Below are 20,891 nucleotides of genomic sequence, written 5' to 3'. Positions count from 1 at the left end.
TTGAGAAAACTGGCTAGCCATATATAGAAAACTGAAACTGGACCCCTTCCTTACACCTTACACAAAAATTAACTCATGATGGATTAAAGACTTAAACATAAGGCCTAAAATCATAAAAACCCTAGAAGAAAACCTAGGCAATACCATTCAGGACATAGGCATGGGCAAAGACTTCATGACTAAAATATCAAAAGCTATAGCAATAAAAGACAAAATTGACAAATGAGATGTAATTAAACTAAAGAGCTTCTGCATAGCAAAAGAAACTATCATTAGAGTGAACAGGCAACCTACAGAATGGGAGAAAATTTTTGCAATCTATCCATCTGACAAAGGGCTAATATCCAGAATCTACAAGGAACTTAAACAAATTTACAAGAAAAAAACAAACAACCCCATCAAAAAGTGGGCAAAGGATATGAACAGACACTTCTCAAAAGAAGACATTTATGTGGCCAACAAACATATGAAAAAAGGCTCATCATCAATGGTCGTTAAAGAAATGCAAATCAAAACCACAATGAGATACCATCTCATGCCAGTTAGAATGGCGATCATTAAAAAGTCAGGAAACAACGGATGCTGGAGAGGATGTGGAGAAATAGGAACACTTTTGCACTGTTGGTAGGAGTATAAATTAGTTCAACCATTGTGGAAGACACTGTGACGATTTCTCAAGGATCTAGAACTAGAAATGCCATTTGACCCAGCAATCCCATCACTGGGTATATACCCAAAGGATTATAAGTCATTCTACTATAAAGACACATGCACATGTATGTTTACTGCAGCACTGTTCACAATAGCAAAGACTTGGAACCAACCCAAATGCCCATCAGTGATAAACCGGATAAAGAAAATGTGGCATATATACACCATGGAATACTATACAGCCATAAAAAGGATGAGTTCATGTCCTTTACAGGGACATGGATGAAGCTGGAAACCGTTATTCTCTGCAAACTAACACAGGAACAGAAAACCAAACACCACATGTTCTCACTCATAAGTGGGAGTTGAACAATGAGAACACATGGACACAGGGAAGGAAACATCACACACTGGGGCCTGTTGGGGTTAGGGGGATAGAGGAGGGATAGCATTAGGAGAACTACCTAATGTAGATGATGGGTTGATGGGTGCAGCATGGCACATGTATACCTATGTAACCTGCATGTTCTGCATATTTATCCCAGAAATTAAATTAAAAAAAAAAAACTTTTGCCAGCACCCAGTTTCTAGCGGTAATAAAATGAATAGGTATTAAGTAAAACGTTACCTGCTATATCTTTAAAAAATAATAAAAACATACAGAAGTATATAGAGATCTACAATTCAATAATAAAAAAAGATAATTCACCAAAAATGGCAAAATATCTGAATAGACACTTGCCATATGAAGAAATAAATGACCTATATATACATGAGAGGACACTCAACACCATTAGGATTATCATGAAAACTCTAAATAAGATTTAAAAATGCCACTACATACCCATCTGAATGCCTAAAATTAAAAAGATTGACAACATCAAATATTACCAAGGATATGAAACAGGAACTCTCACACATTGTTGGAAGGTAAGTAAAATGGTAGTAATACTTTGAAAAAAAGGTCTCGTGGTGTCTTATAAACTTAAACATGCACGTATCAAAGGACTTTGCACATTCATGCCTAGGTATTCACCCAATAGAAATGAAAACTTACATCCAAAATTTATTTCCAAAAAGTAGAAAGAGCCCAAGTATCCATCATTAGTGGAATAAACAAACAAATCAAGGCTACATTTACTCATAGGAGTACTGTCCAGCAATAAAAAGGAAGGAATTGATAAACACAACATGGGTGAATCACAAAAACATGCTGAATGAAAGAAGGCTTATACAAAAGAGTACATACTATTTGATTACACTTATAGAAAGCTCTACAACAGACGATTCTCATCTGTGGTGAAAGACAAGCTCTACAACAGGTGATTCTAATCAATGATGAAAGAAAATCAGAATAGTAGTTGCCTCTTGGGTGGGAGTAAAGGGATTCACCAAAGACATATAATAACCTTCTGGGATGATGATACTGTGCGAAGTTTGAGAGGTGTTTAAAACACTCGGTGTATGCATTTGTCAAAATTTATCAAATGCCACCCTTAAGATCTGCGCATTTTGTTACATGTAAATTTTACCTCAAAACAAACACATAAACAAGGATAAACAAATAATGAACTTGAGTTAATAACACGCATGTTGAAATACTGGAGGAGGAATATACTGATGTATGCAATTTACTTTCATGCATCAAAATCTGATGGATTGATAATGGATAAAGCGATGGAAAGATGAATAAATGTGATTAAGTATAGTAAATAATTACAGAATATATGTAGAGGATATATGTTTCCACAGTAAAATTCTTTCCAACTTTTCTGAATTTTTGAAAAATTTCATAATAAAATGCTAGAAAAAATATAGAAATATCTATCATGATATTATACACTGTGTACCAAACAGATAACATACTTTTCAAAAAAATAAGGAATAGTTACAATTAGTAAACTGTATTAAGAAAGAAGATCCCCAATCCCAAAGGCAGAAATCACTGAACAACATAAAAACTTTAAATTAAGCAAAACTAATAGAAAAATAGTATACTTGGAAAGTGTATATGTGTGTGTGTGTGTGTGTGTGTGTGTGTATGTGTGTGTTTGTATATATATATATATATTTTTTTTTGAGATGAAGTCTCGCTCTTGTAACCCAGGCTGGAGTGCAATGGCATGATCTCAGCCTACAGCAACCTCCGCCTCCCAAGTTCAAGCAATTCTCCTGCCTCAGCCTCCCGAGTAGCTGGGATTACAGGCACCTGCCACCATGCCTGGCTAATTTTTGTATTTTTAGTAGAGACAGGGTTTCACCATGTTGGCCATGATGGTCTCAAACTCCTGACCTCAGGTGATCTGCCCACCTCGGCCTCCCAAAGTGCTGGGATTACAGGCGTGAGCCACCGCGCCCCACCCGGGAAGTATTTTTTAAAAATATTTCTAAATAACTCTTGGATTCAAAATAAAATCAATACCAATTATGTGGAGATGAATAAAAACAAAAACACTCTCTATGAAAACACAGTAAGAAGGATAAAAGAAGAAATGAAGTCAAAGTGAAAACAAAAAGATCGAATCTATACATTTTAAAGCAATTTTTGGAAAGGACCAATAAAAAACAGCCTCTGAAAAGTTTACTCAAAAAACAACAACAGAAGAAATTTCTAATACTAGCAACAAAAACCAAAGAAAAAATGTACTGAGAATTAAAGAAAATGTTAATGTGGATACACAGAATAGAAATTGAAAATTATGCTTTTTATTTAAAAAGTAATGGCAGTAGATAATATTCTAAAATAAGAATAATGGTGTTCTATCATGAATGGATGATGGATGTTGTCAAACGTTTTTTCTCCATCTAATGATATGTATGTGAGTTTTCTTATTTAGCCTGGTTATTTGATGGTTTTAAATTAGCATTTTATATGATTACATATTCTCTCCTTTCTTAGCACATCAATTACAGTCATATGCTGTATAAGGATGTTTCAGTCAATGACAGACTGCATATATGACAGTGGTCCCAAAAGACTATAATACTGTATTTTTACTGTATCTTTTCTATGTTTAGTTATGTTTAGATACACAAATATTTATCATTTTGTTATAATTGCCTATAGTATTCATTACAGTAACATGGCAAACGTGTTTGTAGCCTAAGAGCTATAGCCCATACCATACGGCTTAAGTCTACAGTAGGCTACACCATCTGTGTTTGTGTATGTATCCTCTGATGTTCAAACAATGATGAAATTGCCTAAGGACACATCTCTCAGAACATATTTTCATTGTTAAGTGACGTATGACTGTATATTTCTTATTTTTACTTTAGTAATTGCAAACTAAAAGTTTGCAGAATACATTTATAAGTATTCCAAGTCCAGTTTCAAATAACGCTATACTGCTTCACAGGTAGTGCTGTGAAGTACCTTATAATAACAAAATATTCCTCATTTTTCCTTCCTATCCCTTCTATCATTGTTGTCATTCATTTCGCTTAGAAATAAATACACAGTCATCCCTTGGTATATGTGTGAGATTGGTTCCAGGACCCCCATGTAAAGCAAAATCTGCACATATTCAAGTCCTGCAGTCGGCCCCTTGGAATCTGCAAATATGAAAAGTCAGCCCTCCATATCCATGAGTTTTATATCCTAAGAATACTACATTTTCAATCCGTGTTTGGTTGAAAACATCTGCATATCATTGGGCTTGGGTAGTTCAAACCCATGCTGTTTAAGGGTCAACTGTATATACATACATAAGCATATATAATAGAAAACATTGTTGCTATTATTATTTTGAACAAATTGTTATCTGTTAACAATAAGAAAAATGTTATTTTATCTATGTTTATTGATTCTTCAAAATTCTTCCTTTTGTTATACAGATCTGAGTTTCTGATCTGTATCATTTAACTTCTCTCTGAAGAACTTCTTTTAACATTTCCTGCAAGGCAAGTCTAATAGCAACAAATTCCCTCAATTTAGTTTATCTGAAAAAGTTTTTATTTCTTCATTTTTGAAGTATAACTTTGCACAGTACAGAATTCTAGGTTGGTGAGTTTTTTTCTAATCTTTGCTGCCATATAGGTAAGGTGTTTCTTTCCCCTTTGGTGTCTTTCAGGATTTTTCATTTCTCTTTGAGTTACTGCAATTTGAATATGATACGCTCACAGGTAGAATTTTTTGTTTTTGTTTTTTGGGGGAAGCATTTATCTTGCTTGGTATTCTCCTATTCTCTAAACTTCCTGGATCTAGGATATGGTGTCTGTCACTAATTTGGGGAAAATTCTCAGTCATCATTGTTTCAAATACTGCTTCTGTTTCTCCTCACTTTCTTTTCCCTTCTGGTATCCCAATTACATGTACCTTATACCTTTTTGTAGTTGTCCCACAGTTTTAGATATTCTGTTCACTTTTTCCCCAGTCTTCTTCAAACTGTTTTTCAATTTTGGAAGTTACTATTGTCATATCCTCAAGCTGAGATTATTTCCTCAGCTATCTGGTCTACTAATGAGCCTGTCAATAAAACTGTTCACTTTTGTTACTGTGTTTTTAAATTCTGGCATTTCTTTTTTATTGTTTCTTAGAATATTGGGCTGGGCACAATGGCTCTCACCTATAATCCCAGTGCCTTGGAAGGCTGAGGCAAGAGGACTGCTTGAGGCCAGGAGCTCGAGATCAGCCTGGGCAACAATATAGTGAGATCTTGTCTCTTAAAAAAAAAAAAAAAAAAATGCTGGGCATGGTGGCGTGTGCCTGTAGTCCTAACTACTCAGGAGGCTGAGTTGGGAGTTGCCTGAGCCCAGGTGGCTGAGGTTACAGTAAGCGATGATCATGCCACTGCACTTCAGCCTGGGCAACAGAATGAGACCTTTGATTAAAAGGTCTCACTTAAAAAAAAATTATCTCCCAGCTTATATTATCCATCTGTCATTGCATGTTGCTCACTTTTTCCATTAATGCCCTATCATATTATTCATAGTTGTTTAAATTTCTGATCTGGTAATTCCAACATTTCTGCCGTATCTGACTCTGAATCTGATGCTAGTTCAGTCTCCTCAAATTGCATTTTTTGCCTTTTAGTATATCCTGTCAGTTTTTTGAAAGATGGACATGATGTACTGGGTAAATGGAACTATGGTAGTAAATAAGCCTTTAGTAAAATCATGGTAAGAGGTGAAGGGAGGGTAAATGTTCTATAATTCTATGATTAGGTCTCACTATTTTGGTGGGCCTGTGCAGCTGGACTGTGACTTTAACCAGTACTTCTTTTTTTTTCCCCCTTATGTGGAAGAGCATGGCTAATGAACGTAAATGTTGGGTTTTCCCATTTCACCAGGTAGAATTGGCTATGATAAAACCCCAGAAGGTTAGGCTCTGGTGAAATAGTTTTTTTCTTTCCTGAGGGCAGGGCTTGGTAAAAACAGAATGCTCTGACATATTCCAAAATAATTACTTTTCCCCTCCCATGATGCGACTGTGGTGCTCAGTGGCCTACTCTACAGAGGACCCCAAGAGCCTCTGCAACTGAGAAAACCAGTGTGAGCATAGCACTGTGCGCCCACTCCCAGCTTTCAACATCACTGACCCCACAGTTTATGTCTTCCCAAACTCCAGCTGCGTGAGTCACCCACCATCCTCTACACCCTAATGTCACCCCAGCCAGCACCACCATGCATGTCCCTCAAGAAACCCAGCATGACTATCATACAAGTCCACAATCAGCCCTAGACCTCAGGCAAAACAGAAAGTTTTCCTCCAAGATTAGGAATAAGGCAAGGATGCCTACTATCACCACTGCTATTGAGCACAGTTCTGGAACTCCTAAACAGAGCAATTAAGCAAGAAAAATAAATAAAATGCATCCAATTTGAAAAAGAAGTAAAATGACTGGATATGACAAAAATCACACACAAAGAAAACCCTAAAGATTCTACAAAAACATCCTGATAGTATTAAATACAAATTCAGTAAAGTTGTAGAATACAAAATCAACATACAAAAGTCACTAAGATTTCTATATATAAACAACAAACTATCTTAAAGGGAAATTGGGAAAACAATTCCATTTACATTAACAAGAAAAACAAAAAATTACTTAGTGATTAACTAAAAAGGTGAAAGACTTATACACTGAAAATTATAAAACACTGATTAAGGAAATTTAAAAAGACATAAATAAATGGATACCCCATGTTCATGGATTGGAAGAATATTGTTAAATTGACCATAATACCCAAAGTGATCTACATATTCAGTGAAATCCCTATCAAAATTCCAAAAGCATTTCTACAGAAATACAAATAACAATCCTAAAATACAAATGGAACAACAGTACTCCCCCAATAGCTAAAGTAATCTTGAGCAAAAAGAACAAAACTGGAGGCATCACACTTCCTGACTTTAAATTATATTACAAAACTAATCAAAACAGTATGATAGTGGCATAAAAATAGACCTATAGACCAAAAGAATAGAGAATCCATAAATAGGCCCACACATTCACAGTCAATTGATCTTTGACAAGGGAACCAAGAACATGCAATGGAGAAAGAACAGTCTCTTCAACAAATGGTGCTAGGAAAACGGAGTATCCTTATGCAAAAAGATGAAATTGAACACCAGTCTCAAATAATATACAAAAAAACTCAAAACAGATAAAAAATGTAAGACTCAAAACTATAAAAGTCTTAGAAGAAAACATAAGAAAAAAATGAAAAAGAAATTGATAAATTCCTGGACACATACACCTTCTCAAGACTGAACAAGAAAGAAATTGAATCTCTGAACAAACCAATAATGAGTTCTGAAATTGAGGCAGTAACAGCCTACCATCCAAAAAAAAAGCCCAGGACCAGAAGGATTCACAGCTGAAGTCTACCAGATGTACAAAGAAGAGCTGGTACTATTCCTACTGAAACTATTGCAAAAAATTGAGGAGGAGTGACTCCACCTTAACAGATCCTATAAGGCCAGCATTATCTTGATGCCAAAACCTGGCAGATACAACAAAAAAAGAAAGCTTCAGGCAAACATCCATGATGAACACTGATGCAAAAATCCAAAATCAAATACTGGGTAAACCGAATCCAGTAGCACACCAAAAAGCTTATCCACCATGATCAAGTAGGCTTCAATCCCAGGATGCAAGGTTGGTTCAACAAAGCAAATCAATAAATACTATTCATCACATAAACGGAACTAAAGACAAAAACCACATGATTATCTCAAAAGATGCAGAAATGGCTTTTGATAAAATTTAACATCCATTCATGTTAAAAACTCTAAATAAACTAGGTATTGAAGGAATATACCTCAAAATAATAAGAGCCATCTATAATAAACCCACAGCCAACATTGTACTAAACAGGCAAAACCTGGAAGCATATTCCTTGAAAGCCGGCACAAGACAAGAATGCCCTCTCTCAGCACTCCTATTCAACGTAGTACTTGAAGTTCTGCCTAGGGCAATCAGGCAAGAGAAAGAAATAAACGGTATTCAAATAGCAAGAGAGGAGAAACTCAAAACTATCCCTGTTTGCAGATGACATGATCCTGTATTTAGAAAATCCCAGTCTCAGCCCAAAAAGCTGCTGCTGCTGCTGCTTTTTTTTTTACTCTTTTTCTGAGACAGGGTTTCACTCTGGTTGCCCAGGCTGGGGTGCAGTGGTGCAATCTTGGCTCACTGCAGCCTCAACCTCCCAGGCTCAGTTGATTCTCCCACCTCAGCCTCCCGAATAGCTGGAACTACAGGTGAAAGCCACTATGTCTGGCTATTTTTTTTGTATTTTTAGTAGAGAAAGGGTTTTGCTATGTTGCCCAGGATGGTCTTGAACTGAACTCAAGCAACCTGCCTGTTTTGGCCTACCAGAATGTTGTGATTACAGGCATGAGGCACTGTGCCCAACCCTCCAAAAGCTTCTTGAGCTGAAAAACAGCTTCACCAATGTCTCAGGATACAAAATCAATGTAAAAAAATCACTGGCATTCCTATACACCAACAGTCAAGCTGAGAGCCAAATCAGGAACTAACTCCCATTCCATACTGCCACAAAAAGAATAAAATACCTAGGAATACAGCTAACTAGAGAGGTAAAAGATCTCTACAAGGAGAACTGCAAACCACTGCTCAAAGAAATCAGAGATGACACAAACAAATGGAAAAACACTCCATGCTCATGGATAGGAAGACTCAATATCATAAAAATGGCCATACTGCTCAAAGCAATTTATTAAATTTAATGCTACTCCCATTAAACTACCATTGATATTCTTCACAGAACTAAAAAAACTATTTTAAAATTCATATGGAATCAAAAAAGAGCCCAAATAGCCAAGGCAATCCTAAGCAAAAAGAATAACATGGGAGGCATCATGCTACCTGACTTCAAACTATACTACAGGGCTACAGTAACCAAAATAGCATGGCACTGGTACAATACAGATACACAGACCAATGGAACATAATAGAGAGCCCAGAAATAAGGCCACACACCTACAACTATCTGATCTTCAACAAACCTGAGAAAAGCAAGCAATGGGAAAAGAATTCCCTATTCAATAAATGGTGTGGGGATAACCGGCTAGCCATATGCAGAAGGCTGAAACTGGACCTTTTCCTTATACCATGTATAAAAATTAACTCAAGATGGATTAAAGATTTAAATGTAAAACCCAAAACTATAAAAACCCTAGAAGACAACCTAGGCAATACCATTTGCAACATAGGCATGGGCAAAGATTTCATGACAAAGACACCAAAAGCACTTGCAACAAAAGCAAACATTGACAAATGGTATCTCATTAAACTGAAGGGCTTCTGAACAGCAAAAGAAACTATCAACAGGGTAAACAGACAAACTACAGAATGGGAGAAAATTCCTGAAAACTATGCATCCAACAAAATATCTGGCATCTATAGGGAACTTAAATTTACAAGAAAAAAAACAACCCGATTAAAAAGTGGGCAAAGGGCATGAACAGACACTTTTCTAAAGAAGATATACATATGGTCAAAAATCATATGAAAAAAAGCTCCACATCACTGATCACTAGAGAAATGCAAATCAAAACCATAATGAGATATGTCATACCAGTTAAAATGGCTACGATTTAAAAGTCAAAAAAATCACAGATGCTGGCAAGGTTGTAGAGAAAAAGAAATGCTTACACACTGTTGGTGGGAGTGTAAATTAGTTCAGCCATTGTGGAAGACAGTGTGGTGACTCCTCAAAAGGCCTAAAGACAGAAATATCATTCAACCCAGCAATCCCATTACTGGATACATATCCAAAGGAATATAAATCATTCTATTATAAACACACATGCACACACGTATGTTCATCATAGCACTATTCACAGTAACAAAGACATGGAATCAATTTAAAGGCCCATGAATGATAGACTGGATAAAGAAAATGTGGTATGTATACACCATGGAATACAATATAGCCATAAGAACGAATGAGATCATGTCCTGTGCAGGGACATGGATGGTGCTGCAGGCCATTAGCCTTAGCAAACTAACGCTGGAAGAGAAAACCAAATATCACATGTTCTCATTTATAAGTGGGAGCTAAATGATGAGAACACATAGACACATAGAGGGGAACAACATACATTCAGGCCTTTTGGAGGATGGAGGGTGGGAGGAGGGAGAAGACCAAGAAAAATAACTAAGGAATACTAGGCTTAATATTTGGGTGATAAAATACTCTGTACAACAAACCCCCATGACACAAGTTTACTACCTATGTAACAAATCTACACTTGTAACCCTGAACTTAAAAGTTAAAAAACAAACAACAAAAACAAAAACAAACAAATGAAGACTCAATAGATTCACAAAGATAGATGTCATACAATGTGTATTCTCTGACCACAACAGGATGAAGTTAGACATTTGTAACAAAAAAAAACCTGAAAAATTCACAAATTTGTGAAAAATAATGCATTTTTACACAACCAATGAATCACAAAAGTAGTCAAAGAAAAATCAGAAAATACAGACAAATGAAAATGAAAGCACAACATATCAAAATGTATGGGACACAGTGAAAGAAGGGGGACATTTATAAACATTTATATTTAACAAAGTAGAAAAAGAAGAAAAATCTAAACCCAAAGCTAAACCCAAAGCTTTATTATTTCCTTCAGAAAGCATAATAAAGACTAGTGCAGGAATAAATGAAACAGAATTTTTTAAAATAGAGAAAAATCAATGAAACCAACAGCTGGTTCTTCCATAAGACAAACTAAACTGACAAACCTTTAGCTAGATTGACTATGAAAAGATACTAATTGTTAAATTCAGAAATGAAAGTGGGCACATTACTACTGATTGTACATACATAAGAAGGATTCAAAGAGAGTACTATTAACAACTGTATGGCAATAAATTGGAAAACTTACACAAAACAGACCACTTCCTAGAAACCCAAAATATGTCAAAATCTAATGATGAAGAAATAGAAGACCTAAAAGACATATAATTAAGGAGATTAGTAATCAAAATCTCTCATCGAAGAAAAGCCTTGGACTTTGTGGATTCACTGGTGAATTCTACCAAGCATTTAAAGAAGACGTAATAGCACTTGGGGAAGCTAACGGGGGCAGATTGCTTGAGCCCAGGAGTTCGAAAGCAGCCTGGGCTACATGGTAAGACCCCATCCCTACAAAAAAATACAAAAATTATCCAAGTTGGTGGCACACTCCTGTAGTCCCAAGCTACCTGGGAGGCTGAAGTGGGAGGATCCCTTGAACCCAGGAGGCAGAGGTTGCAGTGAGCTGAGATCACGCCACTGCACTCTAGCTTGGCAACAGATCAAGAGTCCATCTCAAAAAAAAAAATGTGTGTGAGCCAGGCATGGTGGCTCACGCCTGTAATCCCAGCACTTTGGGACACCGAGGTAGGCGGATCACGAGGTCAGGAGATTGAGACCATCCTGGCTAACACGGTGAAACCCCATCTCTACTAAAAATACAAAAAATTAGCTGAGCATGGTGGCATACACCTGTAATCCCAGCTACTCGAGAGGCAGAGGCAGGAGAATTGCTTGAACCTGGGGGCTGGAGATTGCAGTGAGCTGAGATCCCACCATTGCACTCCAGCCTGGGCAACAGAATGAGATTTCATCTCAAAAAAAAAAAAAGAAAATACAAATGTCCAAAAAGCACATGAAAAGATGTCCAACATCACTAATTGTTAGGTAAATGCAATCCAAAACTAAAATGAGATACTATCTCAACTATATGGATGGCTACTATCAAAAAAAGCAGAAAATAACAAGTACTGGTGAGGATGTGGAGATATTGTTACTCTTGTGCAGAGCTGGTGAGAATGTAAAAAATGGTATAGCTACTGTGGAAAACAGTGTGCTGGTTCCTCAATATATTAAAAATAGATTTGTCATATGATCTAGCAATTCCACTTCTGGGTATATACAGAAAATAATTAAAAGCAGGGACTTAAAGAGATATTTGTATACCCATGTTCACAGCAGCATTATTCATAATTGCTAAACAGTGGAAGCAATCCAAATGTCTAATGACAGATTAATGGATAAGCAACACATATAGTGGAGTATTATTCAGCCCTAAAAAGGATGAATATTCTTATCCTTGGTGCAACATGGATAAATCTTGAGGATATCATGATAAATGAAATAAGCCTATCACAAAAAGACAAATACTGTATATTTACACTTACATGAGTTACCCAGAGTAGTCAAAATCATAATAACAGAAAGTAGAATGGTGGTTGCCAAGTGCTAGGAACAGGAGGTATGGGAAATTATCGTTTAATGGGTATAGTTATAGTTTTGTAAGATGAAAATAGTTCTGCAGGTGGATGATGTAATAGCTACACAACAATATGAATGTACTTAATATCACTAAACTGTATTAATAATGAGTAAGATAGTAAATTTTGCTATATGTATTTCATCACCATTTTAAAAAATGAAAAAAACATACATTGGTAGCCATCTATGTCTCCTAGATATAGTATAGATATGAAGTATTGATGACTTAATTTGCTTTCCTTGTTGATATATATAGTTTTTAGGAAGATATATATGGAAATTTGAATTTAAGTAGCATTACTACCCTTTAGGGCCCCTATCATTTTAATGTAAAATGCTCATACTGTATCAAAATTAAAAGTTTTCAATCAGCATAAGCATTTCCTCACAGCATTAAAATGTCTATAAATATAATTTTTAAAAACCCAATTAAGTAGTTTGGAATTTCAAAAGTAAAACAAATTGGGCACTTTTAATTTCCTTTTCCTTCTATTATCTGATCATATCCAATATTTTTTCCTACTGATGAATGATCTTGCTCATATTAATTTATACAAGGTATTTATTTATATATAACATGAGCTCTTTATCATTTTTGTTGTAAATATTTCCACCCCTCTCTTTTCTTTATGGTATTTAACCAAGCATCAGTTTTCACTCTGATACAGTCAAATTCATCAGTCTTTTCTTCTCTGACTCCTGTGTCTAGAAGTTTATTTACAAGGGACTTTGACATTTCCTGTTTTCTTCTAGTGCTTTTACAGTTTCATGTTTTTATCTTTACATCTTTGATTAATCAGCAATTTAACTGCTAGACTAAGGAGTGAAAAGAGTATTCATCAACATTTACTGGCTAATCTATCCTTTCCCTAATGACTTGGAATTCCACCTTTGTCATTGTACCAGTAATCACCTCCTGTGAAACAAACTGCCTCAAAACTCAGTATCTTCAAACAACTATCTATTTGCTCCCTGCAGTTTGACCTGGGCTCAGCTAGGTAATTCTTCTGGTCTCACCTAATGTAACCGGCTAGGTGCTAACTGGTCCTGGATGGCCTTAATCCCCTGCCTAGGGTTTTCTTTGAAGGGACAGCCAGGACAACTGAGCCTGTCCCTTCATGTGATTTCTCACTCACAAGGAGGCTGACCCAGGCTTCCGTACATGGCAGTTACTGAAGAATAAGAAAGTGCAGGTGAGAACAGAAATCATAGACCCGTGAGGCTAAGGCTTGGAAGTCACATATCACTTCTACAGTTTTCAATGGGCCAAAACAAGTCACAGGTCCAGAAGTTCAAGAGGAAGGGAAACAGAGTCCACTTCTTGATAGGAGAAACAGCAAAGTTATACTGCAAAGGGGCATGTATTCAGAAATGGCTCAACTTCTTCTGGCCATCTTTTGCAAATACTATATGCCACAGTCATATATTAAATTTCCTCAAGTATTTAGACATATTTCTAGACTGTTTTAAGAACTCTCTTCCGGCCGGGCATGATGGCTCACACCTATAATCCCAGCACTTCAGGACGCCAAGGTGGGTGGATCACTTGAGGTCAGGAGTTCGAGACCAGCCTGGCCAACACTGGTGAAACCCCGTTTCTACTAAAAATATAAAAATTAGCTGGGTGTGGTAGCAGGTGCTTGTGATCCCAGCTATCAGGGAGGCTGAGGCACGAGAACCACTTGAACCTGGGAGGAAGAGGTTGCAGTGAGCCGAGATCTTGCCACTACATTCCAGCCTGGGTGATAGAGTGAGACTCTGTCTCAAAAAACAAAAACAAAAGAACACTCTTCCAACAATTTGTATTTTTATTCATGTGTCAGTGAGTGCAGCTTTAAAATTTTATTAAATATCCATTAGCTGAGTCCTATCTCATATTCCTTCTTTCAAAAATTTTTCCTAGAAATTCTCAGACGTTTCTATATTCTCTTTAGAATGATTTTAGATCTATGAAAAAAAGGTTGCTATTTTTGGAATTACATTACATTTGTAGGAATATTTACAGCAAACTTACTGTCCTGTGTCTTTTATCCAAGAGTATGATTTGTCTTTCCATTTATAAAAGTCTTTTATATCTCGTTAGCTTTTTAAGATTTTCTTTTAATAGATCCTTCACATTTCCTCTTAAGTTTACTCTTAAAGGTCAGGCGCGGTAGCTCATGCCTGTAATCCTAGCACTTTGGGAGGCTGAGGTGAGCGGACTGCCTGAGCACAGGAGTTCGAGACCAGCCTGGGCAACAAGGTGAAACCCTGTCTCTACTAAAATACAAAAAATTAGCTGGGCATGGTGGCACTTATCTGTAGTCCCAGCTAGGTGGGAGGCTGAGGCACGAGAATTGCCCGAACTTGGGAGGTGGAGGTTGCAGTGAGCCTAGATCACGCCACTGCCTTCCAGACTGGGTGACAGAGAGAGACTCTGTCTTCAAAAAAAATATATACAAGTTTTCTCTTAAATATTTTACTTCTTTTTATTGCTGTTGTAAATATATTTATATTTTCTAAGTGGTTATTGCAAAGAATAGCTATTAATTTTTGTATGCTAGATATTGCTTTTGTGTAGCTTCAGGCAAGTTACCCTCTCTAGAGCTTAATTTCCCTAATTAACCTCATAGAATTATTGTCAGCAATGAGTTAGCGCACACAGAGTCTAGCATAAGGTAATGGCTCAGTAATTTGTTACCTATTATTGTTATTATATTAATTTGGTAATCCACCATCCTACTGAATTGATTTCTCTTGTTGCTTCTACTAGTTCTGCACTCCATTCTCCTGATATACAGTATTTGTGATATACAGTATCTTCATAATCTTGATAATTTTTTACTTCTTTAATGTTTTATATGTATTTATCTTTTTATTACAATGCCTAATACTTTCAGAACAATAATAAATAAAAGTAGTAAGCTGATTGGTATCTTTTGACAGGCAAGAATATTTCTACTGTAAATGCAAATAATGGCTACATTAACATTCTATAGCATATGTACACCAACAAGTGGTTATGGATATTCCTCAACTTGGGGCACTTAAATTGTTTCTTGACTTTTTCACTGTTAAAAGTACCAGTAAAAGAGTCATCTATGCAAAATTAATGCAGGAACAGAAAACCAAACACTGCATGTTCTCACTTATAAGGGGGAGTTGAACAAAGAGAACACATAAACTTAGGGAGGGGAACAACACACGCTGGGGCCTGTTGAGGGGGGACGAGAGGAGGGAGAGCATCAAGACAAATAGCTAATGCATGCTGGGCTTAATACCTAGGTGATGGGTTGATAGGTACAGCAAACCACCATGACACATGTTTACCTATGTAACAAACCTGCACATCCTGCACATGTACTGCAGAACTTAAAATAAAAAATTTTTTTTAAAAAGAGTCATCTATGTATATAAATATCTGAGCACATTTTGTGCTATTTCACTGAGCAGGCTTAGGTCTGAATAGGACTTCCTAAACTGCTAATGCACACTGCTTTTCAACAAGATCATACTAGTCTGTACTCCCTTCAATAGTGTTTGTGAGTACTTTTCTCACTGCAGCTCTATCGACAGTATTTTTAAGAGAAACAAAATGATGATGCCTTTGTTTACCTAGCTATTGTTTAATTACATTTACACTTCAATGGTGAAGTCTAAATTCTCATCTAAAATCTCATGAGAATTAGCATTAGAGAATTCTAATTCTCTTTACAGACTGGCCCGAGGAACAATCCTTAAAGAGATCTCCTCAGAGCAAGAACCAGCACAGCCTTGCTTTGCCAGAACCTGATCTGTTAGAACAGGGATTCTCAACCTTGGCACTATTAACATTTTGGATGAGATAGTTCTCTCTGTGAGGGCTGTCGTATACACTGAATAATATATAGCAGAATCCTTGGCCTCCACCCACTTGATGCTAGCAGCCCCAAGCTGTGCTCACAAGAACTGTGCCCAGACATGGCCAAATATCCTCAGCAAACTCTCCTCTAGTTGGATACTACTGTGTTAAGGGAATGCTGCTCTAGAAATCAGAATCAAAGAACCTCATTACAGACATAACATGATGGTTGAGATACACTTTTGTTACAGGCATAGACTGAAGAAAAGGAGAACTAAAATGTGGAATACTCACTTTGCTTTATAAGGTGAATCAGAGCCAGAATTTTTGGTTTCCATTAAACTCTCATATTCCTTAGCCCTGAAGAGAAAAAAAGTTTTAACACAGTTATTTCACTGCTAATTTTTATAATAAACCAAAATGTTGGCTGTATTTTTCCCGTTACATTTAACACTCAGCCTATTAAATTTGGTGATTGAAGTGGCTGACTACCTATGTACCTCAAGAGTTATACAATGAAAAGATAAATACAGGTAAAGAATACAAAAAAAAGCATTTAATTTTAGCAATAACTAAAAAGACAGTGGAAATAACGTGACCAGACTCTCAAAGATGTGTTTTTTGTTTTTTATACTGACTAAATACCAAAGGTTCAGAAAAATTTGAGATACTTCTCTGCCCCTTTCTAACTAGGCTCCAGCTTGCCTAAACTAGTAGGTGACAGTCATCAAGCTGGTCACTGATCTAAGACAGTTCTCACTATAGCAATCCATTAATGTTGACTTAATTTGTACATTTCTCTTTTTGGAGGAAAAAAAGAGGAAAATGACAATTTAAATGTTAACTGCTCATCCAAAGGATCCTGTTGTCAAAGAATTCATCCAGTGATCTATGAAAAAATTATCCACAATGTAAAACAATCTAGAGAGCAGTGACAGGTGAAAAAAAAATACTCCTACCTAAAAAAGTGAGAAAGATGCAAATTACAATAGCCCTAATGAGGAAAAAAGCAAACTAGACAGATGATGCTTTGGAATAAAGAAATATCTAAATTGGAATAAAATATAAAATTACATATTTTTTCAACCTAAGTATGCTCATTGCCATCAGCCTAAATATTAAGATTTTTATAAATATAAAGATTTTTACAAATGTAAACATTTTGCATGTCAAAATGGAGAAATACTTGGTAGCTGCAAGTAATTGTGACCTCATCTGAAAGGTGGGAAAGTAACAATTATGCATGGTGGAGTATGTTCCAAGCATTGTGTTGGCTGCTGTACATTCGATAATATCACAAGTATCTAAAAATTCAATATGGTATTATCCCTATGATATAATTTAGATATTTGTCCCCTCCACATCTCATGTAGAAATGTGATCCCCAATGTTGGAGGTGGGGCCCAATGAAAGGTGGCTGGATCACAGGGGTGGATCTCTCATTAATAGCTAGGTGCCCTCCTTATAGGAATGAATAATAATGAGTTCATGTGACATTCAGTTGTTTAAGAGTGTGGCACCTCACCCTGTGAGCATTTTTTATATGTCTCTGGGCTGACTGTATGTCTTCCTTTGAGAAGTGTCTGTTCATGTCCTTTGCCCACCTTTTAATGGCTTTATTTGGTTTTTGCTTATTCAATTGTCTAAGTTCCTTATAGATTCTGGATACTAAACCTTTGGATGCATAGTTTGTGAAATACTTTCTCCCATTCTGTAGGTTATCTGTTCACTCCGTTGACAGTTTCTTTTGCTAAGCAGAAGCTCTTTAGTTTAATTAGGTCCCACTTGTCAGTTTTTGTGTTATTACAATTGCTTTTGAGGACTTAGTCATAAATTCATTGCCAAGGCCATTGCCTAGAATGGTATTCCCTAGGTTTTCTTCTAAGAATTTTATAGTTTAGAGGTCTTATCTTTAAATCTTTCATTCATCTTGAGTTAACTTTTGTATATGATGAAATGTAGGGGTCTAATTTATTTCTTCTGCATATGGCTAGCCAGTTATCTCAGTACCATTTATTAAATGGGGAGTCCTTTCTTCATTGCTTATTTTTGTCAACTTTACCAAGGATCAGATGGCTATAGGTGTGCTGCATTATTTCTGGGTTCTCTATTCTGTTCCATTGGTCTTACATGTCTGCTTTTGTACCAGTACCACGCTGTCTTAGTTACTGTAGACTTATAGTACAGTTTGAAATTGCATAATGTGATGCCTCCCATTTTGCTCTTTTTGCTTAGATTGCTTTGGCTCTTCAGGCTCTTTTATGGCTCCATATGCATTTCAGAATAGCTTTTCATAATTTTGTAAAAAATGACATTGATAAAGACCATATGATCATCTCAATAGATGCAGAAGAAGCTTTCAATAAAATCCAACATCCCTTCATGATAAAAAACCCTTAACAGACTAGAATTGAAGGAACATACCCTCAAAATAATAAAAGCCATCTATGGCAACCCCACAGCCAATACCATAGTGGATGGGCCAAAGCTGGAAGCATTTCCCTGAAGAACAGGAGCAAGACAAGGCTGTCCACTCTCACCACACCTATTCAACAAATTGTAAGTCCTAGCCAGAGCAATCAGCAAGACAAATAAAAGGCATTCAAACGGGAAAATAAGTCAAATTATCTCTCTTCACTGACAATATGATTCTATACTTAGAAAACTCTAAAGACTCTGCCAAAAGGCTCCTAGAACTGATAGACGACTTCAGCAAAGTTTCAGGATACAAAATCAATGTACAAAATCAGTAGCATTTCTATACACCAATAACATTGAAGGTGAGAGCCAAATCAAGAATACAATCCCATTTACAATGGCCACACATACACAAAAATAAGATACCTAGGAATACATTTAAACCAAGGAAGTGAAAGATCTCTACAAGGAGGACTACAAAACATTACTGAAATAAATCATATATGATACAAATAAATGAAAAAACATTCCATAGGGGCTCATGGATTGGAAGAATGAATATCATTAAAATGGCTCCCCAAAGTAACCTGCAGATTCAATGCTATTCCTATTAAGTTACCTTTCATTTTTTCTTCACCTTCTGGGACGCTGCAAATTTGAGTATTTTGTCACCTTATGATGTTGCATATGTCACGTATGCTGTTTTTCAGCTGTAAACAGCATCAGTGGTGTCTGTGATTTCCTCAGCGATTTATAGTAGGGTTGTTAGTGAAGGTTCTAATGAAGTTTTGCTGGGGATGGGGACACCTCAAGCCCCAGTAGTGCCAGCAGTGGGCCAAATGTACTTGTTCTTAGGCTCCACAGCAACAAACACTGATACCGGTGTTAGCAGGTCCAGGTGAGCTGATTCTTGGGCCTACAGGCAGCTTGCTCTGGTGACAGGGGTGGCAACAATGGGCTAGTGAGGAAGGTGGGTTCTGGGGCCATGGTATGGGCAATGGCAGTAGCATTGGCAGGAATAACAACCTCTGGATCCCAAGTAGTTCACTCTCATGTTGTTGGTGGTAGCCTTCATGGGCTGGCAGTGTAATCCCCAGGCTTGCAGGTGGATGAATCCCCACGGTGATGGCAATGACAGGTTGGGTGGGCTTTCCCTTAAGCCCCCAGAAAGAGTACTCGGGTACCAACAGTGGTAGACTGGGCTGCGCAGTCCCCAGGCCCCCGGGCAACATGCTTGGTTACTGGGGGTGTGGAGATGAGCTGGGTGGATGTGTCATCAGGCACTCTGGTGGTATGTGTAGGTGCTAGCTTTGGTAGGCCAGCATGGGGTAATACTCAGGCCTAAGGCAGAATGCTTGGGTAGACATGGCAGCGGCTGCACTGCAGCCCCACTACTAGGGAGAATGAGGTTGCTTTCAGCAGCACCCATATGCAGGCAGCTGGGAAGCATGCACATTGCTTGTGCTTTGGCCCCAGGTTCAGCTGCCCACAGTGGTGGCTGCTGTTGGCAGGGAAGTTCATTCTTGGACGTATGAAGATGTTACAGTGGCCTCACCACTAGGGGCAGTAGGGTCTTTGTCAGTGGCTCTCGCTTCATCCCTGGAGGCAGCAGCCAACTGTGGTGCTGGCTGAGGGTGGGGAATGTCAATGGGGTTTGAGTTATGGAAATGCAGAAGCTGCTGGATCCCTGGGCAGAATGTAGCTCTGGTAGGAGGCAGACTCTGATTGTGGCACCTTTCTGTAGCTGCTGAGGGCTCAGGGGTATGTGAGGCCCAAGCATGGACTCCCTCTCTGGAACAATACCTTTATGTGGTCTCCCAGTAGCTTCTTATGTTAGTTGCAGGGGCTTTCCCGTGGCTGGACGCAGGAGTCCATGGTGGGAATGTGGACTGCTGGGGATCACGCACTTCCTCTTTCCCCAAACTGGGGAGCCTCTCCAGGCTCCCAGCTGATCCCAGAAGAACAGGCTACCTCACTTTCCTCTCCTATCTTGCTTTAGGTCATGGCGCCCAATCTTTTAGCTTCCCTGGCCACAACGGAAGAAGAAGAACTGTCTTGGGCCACACACAGAATACACTAACAGTAAGGATAGCTGATGAGCTTTAAAAAAATCACAAAAAAATTTTGTAATGCTTTAAGAATTTGTGTTGGGCCACATTCAAAGCCATCCTGGGCCACATGCGGCCTGTAGGATGTGCACTGGACAAGCTTGCTTATGTCTCCTGTCACTTCTCAGTTGAATGCCAAT

General features: G+C 37.5%; 1 protein-coding gene across 14 annotated transcripts in view; it reads right to left on the bottom strand.

Moving 5' to 3' along the window:
• Window positions 1–20,891, bottom strand: part of SCAPER (S-phase cyclin A associated protein in the ER) — a 581,035-nt gene that overhangs the window by 271,983 nt on the left and 288,161 nt on the right. For all 14 annotated transcript variants that reach the window (XM_055277642.2, XM_063638678.1, XM_055277646.2 and 11 more), the window contains one exon: window positions 16,520–16,585. In XM_055277642.2, the coding sequence (XP_055133617.2) occupies window positions 16,520–16,585 (66 nt within the window). The remainder of the gene's footprint in view (window positions 1–16,519; window positions 16,586–20,891) is intronic.

Source organism: Symphalangus syndactylus, chromosome 5, assembly GCF_028878055.3.
Source record: "Symphalangus syndactylus isolate Jambi chromosome 5, NHGRI_mSymSyn1-v2.1_pri, whole genome shotgun sequence".
Lineage (NCBI taxonomy): Eukaryota > Metazoa > Chordata > Mammalia > Primates > Hylobatidae > Symphalangus > Symphalangus syndactylus.
This window is presented reverse-complemented; position numbering and strand designations above follow the sequence as displayed.